This window comes from Budorcas taxicolor, unplaced genomic scaffold (assembly GCF_023091745.1).
Source record: "Budorcas taxicolor isolate Tak-1 unplaced genomic scaffold, Takin1.1 scaffold146, whole genome shotgun sequence".
Lineage (NCBI taxonomy): Eukaryota > Metazoa > Chordata > Mammalia > Artiodactyla > Bovidae > Budorcas > Budorcas taxicolor.
This window is the reverse complement of record NW_026291605.1, coordinates 95,076-107,622: the sequence shown is the minus strand read 5'-3', so window position 1 is coordinate 107,622 and position 12,547 is coordinate 95,076. Positions and strand designations below refer to the sequence as shown.

Below are 12,547 nucleotides of genomic sequence, written 5' to 3'. Positions count from 1 at the left end.
CTCATCCTCTGTCGTCCCTTTCTCCTCCTGCCCCCAATCCCTCCCAGCATCAGAGTCTTTTCCAATGAGTCAACTCTTTGCATGAGGACTCTGTTTAGGAAATTACAAATAGAGCTTCTACTGGCCAGGTACTGTGCTGGGTGCTCTGTTTCAGAAAAGAGAAGCAGATGTGATTTCTACCCTCATGGAATTCAGCTGATCAGCCATTTCTGATTAATACACAGGTCCCTTGATTTCCACTACTCCCTTTGTCAGGTTTACTTTAATGCTATTTAAATTTCCCTATTTTTGAAGTTCCCTCTCTCCCTCTCCCTCCCTCCTTCCTTTCCTTATTATACACGTCTTCTCAAGGCAATCACTTCTACACCCACAGCTTCAACTACTTTGTACTCCAATGACAATTTTAATATTGTTCTCATTTAACAGTTTTATTTTACATAGGACATGTCATTTACTAAAACCATAGATTCCAAGTTGCTCCATGAAAAATATTGTAGTCTTAACTGTCAGCATTAGGGGATTTCCCAATTACATTTTAAAATGGATTTAGTATGTGTTATTTTCAAAAACATAAGATGGGATATCACAAAATGGACTTAGCCTGCAGAAGTTTACATTGAAGTTTCAACCTGAGAGCTCTACTTCCATGCTCCCATTAACAGAGCCCCAAATGATCTTCCTCCTCAAACCTCTTCCTCTTTCTGCACTGTCTAGGAAAAAGTCACTGTGCTCTTCCTAGTTCCCTAAGTCAGAACCCTAGCAGCCATTTTTGCCTCTCTTTTTCCCCTCTTGCTCCATATCTGGTCACCAAATGACCTCAAATCCTTTTCCACCGCACCAGTCTCTGCCACTGCATTTAGCTTGAACTCTCACTCCCCTCTTAGATGAATATAAAGTCTCTTAATCGGTCTCGTTTCTTCCATCAATCCTCTATATTGTCCGGAGTGACCTCACTAGAAACCATCTGATTGTGACTCCTTAACGTCTTTTTGGGCTCCAGAATCACCGCAGATGGTGACTGCAGCCATGAAATTAAAAGACGCTTGCTCCTTGGAAGAAAAGTTATGACCAACCTAGATAGCATATTCAAAAGCAGGGACATTACTTTGCCGACTAAGGTCCCTCTAGTCAAGGCTGTGGTTTTTCCTGTGGTCATGTATGGATGTTGGAGTTGGACTGTGAAGAAGGCTGAGCGCCGAAGAATTGATGCTTCTGAAGTGTGGTATTGGAGAAGACTCTTGAGAGTCCCTTGGACTGCAAGGAGATCCAACCAGTCCATTCTGAAGGAGATCAGCCCTGGGATTTCTTTGGAAGGAATGATGCTGAAGCTGAAACTCCAGTGCTTTGGCCACCTCATGCGAAGAGTTGACTCATTGGAAAAGACTCTGATGCTGGGAGGGATTGGGGGCAGTAGGAGAAGGGGACGACCGAGGATGGGATGGCTGGATGGCATCACGGACTCGATGGACGTGAGTCTGAGTGAACTCCGGGAGTTGGTGATGGACAGGGAGGCCTGGCGTGCTGCGATTCATGGAGTCTCAAAGAGTCGGATACGACTGAGCGACTGAACTGAACTGAACGTCACAACATTCAAAGGCTTTCCTGTTTCTGGGGGGAAAAATCAAGCTCTTTACCCCAGAACCTACTTTGGGGTTAGATAGATCTAGGTTTGAATTTCAGGTTCAAGTACTTGGCAGCAGTGTGACTGACCTCAGACAAGTGGACTTTCTAAGCCTTTATTTTCTCTTGTGCCTGACTGAGCTCATCGAGGGCAGGGCTATTGCAGGAACACAGTGCCTAGAAAGTAGGAAGGACTAACCAATGTTGAAAGAAGGCAAAGTATTTTTAAATCCACTTCAAAAAATTGTTCTCCCTTAGAGAAAATCCCTTGCCACTTCCAATCAAATTTGACTTCTACCTTTATTTTCTGATAATCACAATAAGGTGCCTTTGGGGATCCACACAATCGGAGACCAAATCCTGGCCATACCCCTGAGCAATCATGTGACCTTGGGAGCACATCTTTACCTTAATCTACATTAAATCAAAACCGTGGTACTTCACTTTGTGACTCTCAGTTTTGTATGAGAAAAATCGTGCTTTGTGCTTTATGTTACACATAAAGTAGGGTGAAAGTAGGGAAACCTGGAGACTCGTGTCGTGGAAGAGAGAAACAGCGAGAAAATCGAGTTGCTGAATCCCAGCGTTTCAGAGTTGGGAGGGAGGAGTTCGGTCCCTAATTTACCGATGAGGAAGTGGAGGGGTGACGTGTCCTCAAGTCTCATTCAAGACACGGACACAGAGGGGTTGCTCTGGTTAAACTGAAGGCGGAAACTAACACTCTTTCGAAGTCAGTTCGAGAGGAGCATTTAGTTACAAAAAACTCAACGATTCGGGTGTAACTAAGTTCGTTGAGCAATGCATCAAATGAGTCAGCTGTCAGACCCGATGAAACCGAGTTGCTAACGGAACTGACTCTTTACTAACAAGCCTTCTCTAGAGCCCACTGACTCAGAACAGCTTCGATTCACAAACTCCCTCAACACTTCCCGAAGGACCGGAAAGCTCCGAGTGCCGCACGATGAATGGAAACGGGAGTCCAGGGCGCGCCACTCGAGGGGCGGAGCAGCCGCGGGGCGGGGGCGGGGCATTGTGAGTCACGTGGCCGCTCTCTGAGGCGGGCGTTGGGAGGAAACTTTGTGTGTGATTGGTCCCTCGTAACCAGGTGACCGAAGGACGCGTTCCGGTTGGCAAGGGCCAGCCAGGCGAGCGCCTTTCAGTCGGGAGGCGGCGGCGGAAGGAGGAGGAGCTCCGACCGCGCTCTCTCCCGGCAGTGGCTGCGCGTCTCAGCGCTTGTCGGGTCCCCACCCCTTTTAAATAAGCCGGGCTGGTCGCCGCCTTCACAGACTAGTTGACTCCGGGGAGGCGGCGGCGGCGAGACAGCGGGGGTGCGGCCGGGGCCGGAGCCCTGCCCCGGGCCCGGCGGCGGGGCGGACAGGCGAGAGGCAGGCGAGGCCGCGTCTACATGCGCGGCGCAGCCCCGGCGTAGCCCGGGGCTGCCCGTGCCCGCCGCGCCATTGTTGGGGGAGGGGGCGGCTTCTGAGCTCGGCGGAGTCGGGGGCCGAGCGGAGGCGACGGCAGCGAGGAGCGGAGGCGCCCCATGGGGAACACGCTGACCTGTTGCGTGTCCCCCAATGCCAGCCCCAAGTTGGGCCGGCGCGCGGGGCCGGCGGAGCCAGACTACGAGTCTGAGGTTCACGAGGCGGCGGCCGGAGACGCGGTGGCAGTAGCACCGGCGCCGGCTGCCGTGGAACCCACCGAGTTGGATTTCGGAGCGGGTGAAGGCCACCACCTGCAGCACATCAGCGACCGGGAGATGCCCGAAGGTAAGAAAGCGGCCGGCGCGCCTAGCCCCTCGCGGGGCCGGCGCCGTCTGCTCTCGGGCTTACCTCTGGCCTCCGCCGACCCCCGGGTCCCCCTGGAGGGAGCCGCCGCCTAGGGCTTCTTCCTGCCTGGAGTTGGCTTTCTCGGGGCTGGGCACCGGGGACGGAGGCTGGCCCTGCCTGGTGTCCCCACCCCTTATTCTTTACCCTTCGCGTCCGGCCAGTCTCTCTCCCTCTTCTCTACCCGAACGCCCAGTTCTTCCCCCATTCCCATTTCGCAGCCCAACCCGAGTCCCTCAAGTCTGAGGCCCCTCCTGTTCGTGATTCTATTTAACATCTCATGGGACTTTGTAAAGACTTTCTGATGTATTCTCTCTTTTCTCAATGAAAACTTAAATACTTCCAACTTCGGCGATATCCATCCCATCTCCCTATCCTTACCTTTCCAGATGGTACCTAAGTGAAGGAACGAGGTAAGGATCTAGATACACTTCCACTCGTTAGTATAGTTGATATTCGGGACAATTAAGACAGATTTTAGGATTTGTTATTTAAAATCAAAACAGATCGACAGTTAGTGTGGCGTTAAGTAAAATTCTGTCTAGAGTTGTCCTGATTGAAGCGACCTTATTCTAACTGTAATCTGAACACGATAGGAAAGAAAAAGGTGAGGGTGGGGCTTAAAATAACTGTAAACGGAGTGAAACGTTACTGCAACGGCTGCAGGGAATAGTTTTGTTGTTTGTTTGTTTTTACCGAAAGACTACCTCACGGAGCTCTGATTAACAGTCCCACTTTGACACAAAAATGTCTTCAGTTCCCCAGCTTTAACCACTTGCATGTTGCCTCTTCTAAGGGAGGGGTGGGGGTGGTTCCTGAAACTGTTGGTCAAAAGTTTCAAAGGAGAAAAAAGAAATTCAGACTTTCATTTGTAATACAAAGATTTGGCAGTTAAGATGGCAGATCCTGCAGAAAAGTTGTCTCCATGGCTACCTCTCCTTCCAACCCCCTCCTGCCAGTGGAATCCTATTCAACTTTCAGAATGTTCAGGTAAAATTCTGAAGACGAAATGACCAGGGGTGGGCGTGGGTTGTCATGGAGCAGAGGAGAGAAAATGTTTGATTTTTTTCCTCTAGAATTTTGAAACTGGACGGCTCTAGCTTTAAAAAAAAAAAAAAAAAGATTCTGAATAACACTGTGGTTCATTAATAAAGACTGTGTTCTTTAAAGTAGAAAACATTGTGTCGTGAAGATGTTAAAGCCCCATTGGCCCAATTGTTTCATTTAAATGCCAGAGAGTATTTCTTTAGAGAAAATGTCTTATAGCTTTTCTGTTTAAATTTTATTTGGGTTTACTTAATTTCTTTCAAAGTTAAAATAGGTAAGCCTGTGAACTCACCCATATGATGAATATGGCTTTGTAAGTGGAAAGTACTCCCTTTTCAGATACTGTCAGATACTAGTCAGATACTGTGAAAGAATAAATTATATAAATTAATTGTAGCTTTAAAAACAAAACTTGTGCATACTTGTGAAAATTGCTCAGTGTTGCTATAAGGTAAGCCTCTAAGTGATTTTAAAAAACAGTAGTAGGCTAGTGTAGTTGGACTTTTGCATAATTCTTTTAAGATTTACAACGTATTTTCGGGTGTATTTCACTTGACCCTTCCATCTATAAATAAGACCTGTGAATATTCTCCGTGTGTTGCCAATGAAGAAGCCAAGACTTAGAGATCTGAAATAACTGTGTAACATAGCTACTGAACAGAAGAGACCGACTTCAGAGTGGTAGATACAGCAAATTCAGTTGTTGGGTGCTCAAAGAAAACTGGAACGCACTTTTTATTTTATAATTTGTCTGTGAGATAGGCCTATCTCAACTTCAGTTTTGATTATTTCCATTTGAGTTTATTGTTCACAGCTCAGAAGCAACATTTACGTCTCCATTCTATATACATTTACTACAATGGATAGGAATAAAAGAAGTCATGAAATAGCCTAAATTTATCAGTCAGGTAAACATGTTGGTATATTTTAAAGAGTTTGTTCTGCTGACCTCGAATTGAAGCTGAGAATGCCCTGGACAGAGGGACATTCGGAGAAACTGGTAAGCAGGCAGGTAAGGTATGAAGCATTTAGTGAGGAGGAGTGCTAAGTCGGGAACTAGAAAAAGAGAGTTCATGAGTATAGAATTTACCTTTTTGTGTTTGACATGATTGTTAAAATTTTACTTAAATTTGTCTCTTTTTTTTGGCATTCAATAAAGTGATAAGAGAAACCTCAATTTCAGCATTTGCCTATTGTTAAGTTTCCATAGAAACAAGGTCAGAACACGAAATGTAAAGTCCAAGCACATTGGAAGTTTGCTCTTAATGTTTTTATTTCAGACAATTTTATATCAGTTTCCCTGGAAACAGAAATACATTGATATAAAACATTTTGGCTTTTCTGCAGTGAAGAATTATTTGGTTACTTAGACAAAATCAAACATAAATGATGCTGTGTCTTGTTCTTCAGAAACCTTTGAGAAGAACATGATTTCTTCAAGCTGTTTCAGTTAACTCCTAAAGAACCTAGTATAAATATCAGATAGACTCAAAAGAATTTTGTTGCTACCTTGCCTTTAATAGTGTTGTCTAATTAGTGTCAATAATAGAAAATAAGATGCTAAGGTCCTATTATCTGATTTTGTTATTATGCATCAGCTTTTCAAACAGCCTTTATATTCTGCCCTTAGGAATTTTGCTCATTTTCTGGTGCAAGGTGCTCTCTCAAATGATTCCTTCCTTCCATCCTCCAAGGAGTGGATAGAGAAGGAATTGACGGCGTAATGGGGGAAAAAAACCTCTGAGCAACAGGTCTTTCCTCTTTTCAGTAGCTATTTTAGACACTTTTTTTTTTTTTTTTACTGTTTTGATAACAATAAACATTTGAGGTAAAAGATTTACAAAATACTGAAAAGTAGTTCACTCATACTCAGAATATCGAGAATTTTTATTAATATTTTGGTGTTGATTCTTCCTGAACCTTTCGTATACATATAAACAGAACATTGTGTGTGTTGTATGAAGTTGTTCTTTGTGTGCCACTTTGTAACTTTCTCTTGTAAAGTGAAGATGGGAAGGAAGCTCCTGGAACCACGCTGACACCTGAAGCATGCTCCAGGGTGGATTTCCATGCAGCTGGGTGTAGCTGTACAGTCTGCTTTTTACCACCTGTTTAATGGTTGGAGCATCATTCATTTACCCACCCTTTATGGTTGTCTTTTATAATCCCATTATATTGCTTTATTCTGGGCACAGACATAAAAAGTGATGTGATGTACTTCCCTGTAGAATTCTGGTAGTACACTTTGTCTTATGACTTAATTCATAGGGTAAGTCATTTTGTAGTTAAGGTATTTTAACATTAAATGTTCTTTCTCCAAATTAAAGTTCCCATTGATTTTTCACTGAACAGTAGATTTCCTCTCTTAGATTTTTGAGGTTCTTGGTAACCTGTCGGTGTCTTTGATTCTGAGTAACTAAACTACCCCTCTAAGAGATCTGAAGTTAATGCTGGTCTTAGGTGAAAGACACATCAAAGGACAGCATTAGAAAGTATCTTAGATGATGAAGGAAAATTGGGAGAAGCATAAATGATCTGGGGTACATTGAAATGGATGATTATTGGGCACCATTTAGGGGCAGGACAAACAGGTTATACAGACAAAACCCAAAACCTAAATCTGGCCTTTACTTCCTAGAGGTACCTGGGGGCTGATGACACAGGAATAATGTTAAGTAGCGAGACACTGAGAAGAAAAAAAATGATGATCACGGACTGGGGAGGAGGGCAGTGTTACTGGGGGTGGTTTCCTTAAGTGACCAGTGAGCATCCTAGGAGTGAGGGGGAGCCATGTGAGGTCCTCAGAAGGGAATGTGCTTGGTGTAGGCAGAGGACAGAAAGAGGGTGGTTGGCTGAGTGAAAAAGCATGCCAGGAGGAATATCGGGGGATTAAGGCCTTATGTGTCTAGTAGGCCTTGACAAGAAAAAATACGGATTTTAGTCTAATTGTAATGGGAAACCATTGAAAGGTTATATGCAAGGGAATGATAATTCTTAAAGAAGGGGAAGGTGGTGTGGGGAGGGGGGCAGGAGAGCAGACCAGCTACTCTAATGTGGGCAGGGGTAAAATGAAGCAGGGAGACCAACTAGGAGGCTGGTGCAGCGCTCAGCTGAGAGCCAACAGTGGTTTGAACAAAAAATCAATAAGGGCCTAAAATAGGCTGACTTGAAGAAACTGAGTGAATCTAAAAGTAGGCTAACAACAATATGAATGGGACAAGTCACAGAAAAAGAAATGCAGATGGCTTTTAAACATATCCTCACACATACGAGAAATGAAAATACAACTACTGTAGCTTCTATTGGGAGAAAATTCAGAAACTTGGCACTGCATTCTTTGGTGACAATGAAGAAAGTTACATTCATATATTGCTGGTAGAAATGGGAAATCGGTCAACCCTTTGAAGGGGAAGTTGGCACAGTCTCACTTAATCCAGAGATCCTACTAAAGGAATTTATTCTGAAGGTATAGGCAGCATATGTTACATTATCTTCAGGAGCAAAATACTGGAAATAATTCAGATGTCCAGTAAGGGACTGGTAAACTAGCACATCCAGACAGTGAAGAATTAGAGAGCTGTGAAAGAGCTCTCTCCACTGTTAATGACTTCATCTCCAGGGGATGTTAACCTGAAAAAATGGGGAGAGAATATACACTAATCTCCATGACAGAAGCAGGAGAAATGATATGCATTTGCTTATTAAAGAAGAAAAAGGAAGAACACTAGGAGAAATGCCTCCCCTTGTGTACTCTTATCCTCTTTCCTTTAGTGGTAGCCTGACTCAATGACTTGCGTTTGCACAAACTCAGACTCATGTAGGACTGGGAAGCCTGGCTTGCTGCAGTCCATGGAGTTGCAAAGAGTCAGACACAACTTAGTGACTGAACAACAACAAAGCACTGTTTATTTAAGATACTATGTGGCTGAGGGTGATGAGTGGAGATAGATTTTCCTGTGAGATGCTAAATGTTCACTTTTGGCTTTTAGTTAATTTGTGAAAGCCTTGATGTGTCATTTATTATGCTTCATATGTGTATCCCCCTCATGGATCGCAGCCTTGTCATGGCAAAGGGGCTTATGTAACTCAGTGAAGCTATGGTGTATACATTGCTCTTGAATTTCATTTGATTCTCATCATGTTCTGAGTTAGGCAGTGTAGAGATTCTTCTCTGAGGTTCAGAGTTGTCCAAGGTTTTATTCATTTTTAAAAACTTGATAGATGAGGACTGTAAATTCCAAATACGTGATATATAGGAACAGAATTTATTGATGTCATTTTGTGCTCTGCTTTGAAATACTACCTTTTTTCTCACCCCTTTTTAAAAAATTGTTTATTTTTAGGGTATTAAAGTAATAAAACTTTAAGAGTTAAAACAGTAACATTGCATAATGTGAAATGAAATCACCGTAGCTTGCAATCCAGAAAGGTTCTTAAAAGTCCAAGAAGCCTAATTACTCTTTAGAAATACATAAAACCGGGTATACTTACCTGTGTATCATCTCTTGGTCATGATTATTACAACATTGATTGAGGATTAAGGTAAGGCAGAACTGAGAACCAAGTTAGAGGCAAGTTCAGAAGCAGTTTGGAAGGCAGAATGGCCAGAAGCCAGGGAAGCAGGAGCAGTAGAGGGGCTTGCAGGAGCATGCTGTGTGCCCTCCGGTGAGACAGCCTAGTGCAGCATCGGCGGGCAGGAACCAGTTGGCTAGGGTGGAAAGTGTGGACTCTGATGAAACACCGGATGATCGTAAGACGTGAAATGTATTATTAGCCATAAAACTAGTATATTATACTACTAGGGGTTCAGTAAATGGAGTAAACCTTTAAGTAAACTGGAGCCCAGAATTTGGCCCAGAAAATGCTAACAATCCTGTTTAATTGCAATATATTAAGTGAAGATAGCATATTAAAAAGCATGAAATAAAAAGCAACCTAGACAGCATATTAAAAAGCAAAGACATTACTTTGCCAACAAAGGTCCGTCTAGTCAAGGCTGTGGTTTTTCCAGTGGTCATGTATGGATGTGAAAGTTGAACTGTGAAGAAAGCTGAGCACCGAAGAATTGATGCTTTTGAACTGTGCTGTTGGAAAAGACTCTTGAGAGTCCCTTGGACTGCAAGGAGATCAGTCCTGGGTGTTCTTTGGAAGGACTGATACTACAGCTGAAACTCCAATACTTTGGCCACCTCATGTGAAGAGTTGACTCGTTGGAAAAGACTCTGATGCTGGGAGGGATTGGGGGCAGGAGGAGAAGGGGATGACCGAGGATGAGATGGCTGGATGGCATCACCAACTCGATGGACATGAGTTTGGGTAAACTCCGGGAGTTGGTGATGGACAGGGAGGCCTGGCGTGCTGCGTTCATGGGGTCCCAAAGAGTGGAACTTGACTGAGTGACTGAACTGAACTGAACTGAACTGAAGTCAACATGTTGGCATCAGTCTCCTGTCAGATGATTTCTTGGTCACTACCCTTTCTCTGATATTTTGACAGGGAAAAATCATTTATTGACAGTTTGACAGCATAATTTTAACACTTTTAGGCTTCGGTAATGCATTTTGTTTGTTCTAAGTTGCCTTTATTTTCACATTTTTAACATCTGCAATTGAGATGGATCTCACGATTGATAGAATGTTAGATTGGAGGAAAACCAACCTAACAGGAAGGCCCTACCTTCTTTGTTCAGTGACCTGGTATTTTACAGGTTTCCTTCTGGGAGTGTTTATATTAAGACCTGAGCTTAATTTTTTTTAGTCATCCTTTTTCTTCATAAGTCTATCATGCTGTCAATTAAGTTGCAATTTAAATTGGTAATATAAAAGTGATGGGTCTTAAAATATAACTTTAATGATAACCCCTAATCATGAGCTCAAGAATATTTCTCCTGGGTTAAAACATTCTTAAAGATTGCTAAAGAAGTAGTTTTAAGAAGAATTCACATATAAAATGCACAGTAATTTCTCAAAATATCTCAACATTACTGTATGTGCTTGTGGGAGAGGGGATGAGGGGAAGGGTGCTTCCTAGTTGACAGTCTTACCTTTGTGACAGTGAAGAGTATGGTAGATTTTTTTCATCGTCTCCTTAGACTCTTGGCAAAACAGTTAATGGAGCGTGCAGAAATATTGTGTGTATGTATGAGTTTACTGTCTAATGGCTTACCTGTCAAGTCTATAAAATAGTGATGTAGTTTTCACCGGCAAAAAGTGAAAGTTGTATAGAAAATTGTTACATAGGCTGTAAACAGAAGATTAATATTTTCTGAAAACCTCATGCAAATTGGAGCTTCCGTGGTGGCTCAGACGCTAAAGCATCGCTAAAGCATCTTCCTACGATGCGGGAGACCCGGGTTCGATCCCTGGGTCGGGAAGATCCCCTGGAGAAGGAAATGGCAACCCATTCCAGTAGTTTTGCCTGGAAAGTCCCATGGACTGAGGAGCCTGGTAGGCTACAGTCCATGGGGTCGCAAAGAGTCGGACACGACTGAGCAACTTCACTTTCACTTTCATGCAAATTGACGGCAGTAGGGCCCTAATATGTTTAGTACCTATAAATGATAGGCAGCTCACCAAAGTGGAAATGACACTGATAATTATGGGAAAGTGGTCAAAACTATGTAATCAAAAGAAATACAGATTAGATCTGCAGTGCTACTCCTTATTTCTGTTAGTAGGGCTTTTTCCCCCGCAACTATACAGAACAGTCGTAGGAACTAAAACTGTCATGATTGGTAGCATTATACATTAATGTGGCCCCACCTTCTTCAGGAAGCAGTTTAGCACTGTACCTTGAGCCATGAAAATGATCCAACCTTTTGGCTTAGACATCCCACTTTTGAAGATCTTTGCTAAGGAGATAAAACCATTATTTATTTAAAAAGCTGTATAACAATAGATGAAAAGTTTTCTCATCAAAGAATAGAACGTTGTAAGTACCTAAACCCCAGCAATAAGGAATTGGCTAAGTACAGTATAGGAATAACACTTGCTGGGCTGTTGTGTATTCATTAAACAGTAAATATGCAACAGTCAGATGTAGAAGGGTTGTTAGTAATAAGAAGGCATAAATAATACACTAATTAGAGCTTTTTCTAATGTATAAGGAAAACAACTAAAGGGTTGTGAATCTGTGGGTTAATTTTTAAATAGTGTCACTTTGGCTCATGCAAATTTTTGTTCATGACATTTGCTAAAGGAATGAGCAAGTGACTTTTACCTTTCCCCACCTTCAGTGTGATCATCAGTACTGTTGGTTAACCAGGTCTCTTTCAGTTGCAAGTTTGAGAAAATGTCTCAGAATAGCTTAAAAATATATATATACTGACTTTTATGTAACTGGAGTTGATAGAGTAGATTAAGCAGTACTTGACCTAGGAGCTCAGTGATCTCACAGCCTGTCTCAGTTCTGCTCTGCTCTGTCGATCTCTCCTGAAAAGCCTTTCCCTTCATGATGGCAAGAGGAGTGTCCAGCAGCTCGATTGGCTAAGGAGCCTAGGGTACTGCTCTGCCTTTTTCTGCCTCTTGGGAAGTCCCGGGAAAGCTGCGATCGATCATCCAGTTCTAGGTCATGTGCCCACCCTTGAAACCTCTAGGGTAGGGTAGGGGGAGTGCCAGCTCTTTTCTGGTCACTTGGGCAAGTTTACGTTTTTCCTGCACGTTGTCATTTCTTTTACCTCAGCCTTCTTGCTTTCTGTATATAGATCCGTAGTAGCACATCATAGTATACCAGTAGCACACCCTGGTTTGGCAGGGTGTGTGTGTGTGTGTGTTAAAGCCTGCTTCTCTTTGATCCTGACACTTACTTTTCCTGGACTTCCATTGACTCTTGTTAAATTTTACATGCCGTAAACCCTGAAAATATGGCTACTTTGCAAGCATTTCTGCTTATTTTTTAGATTCCAGCGTAGCCTGTTTACTTTCTGGTACAGATAAGTAGTCATGAATCCTTTCAGAAGCCTTAGGTCGAAAGACTCTGCCTGTTAACTTTGTGTACAACTGAAATAATTTATTTTCCCAGTGTCCCATTTTTCAAATATGTAGGGGGTAAAAAACTTT

At 43.0% G+C, this 12,547-nt stretch overlaps 1 protein-coding gene across 1 annotated transcript in view; it reads left to right on the top strand.

Moving 5' to 3' along the window:
* Nucleotides 1-3,160: 3,160 nt before the first annotated feature.
* The window catches only part of LOC128071106 (cyclin-Y-like protein 1), a 35,160-nt gene continuing 25,773 nt past the window's right edge, over nt 3,161-12,547 (top strand). The window contains exon 1 of the mRNA XM_052664071.1: nt 3,161-3,386. Within this exon, the coding sequence (XP_052520031.1) occupies nt 3,161-3,386 (226 nt within the window). The remainder of the gene's footprint in view (nt 3,387-12,547) is intronic.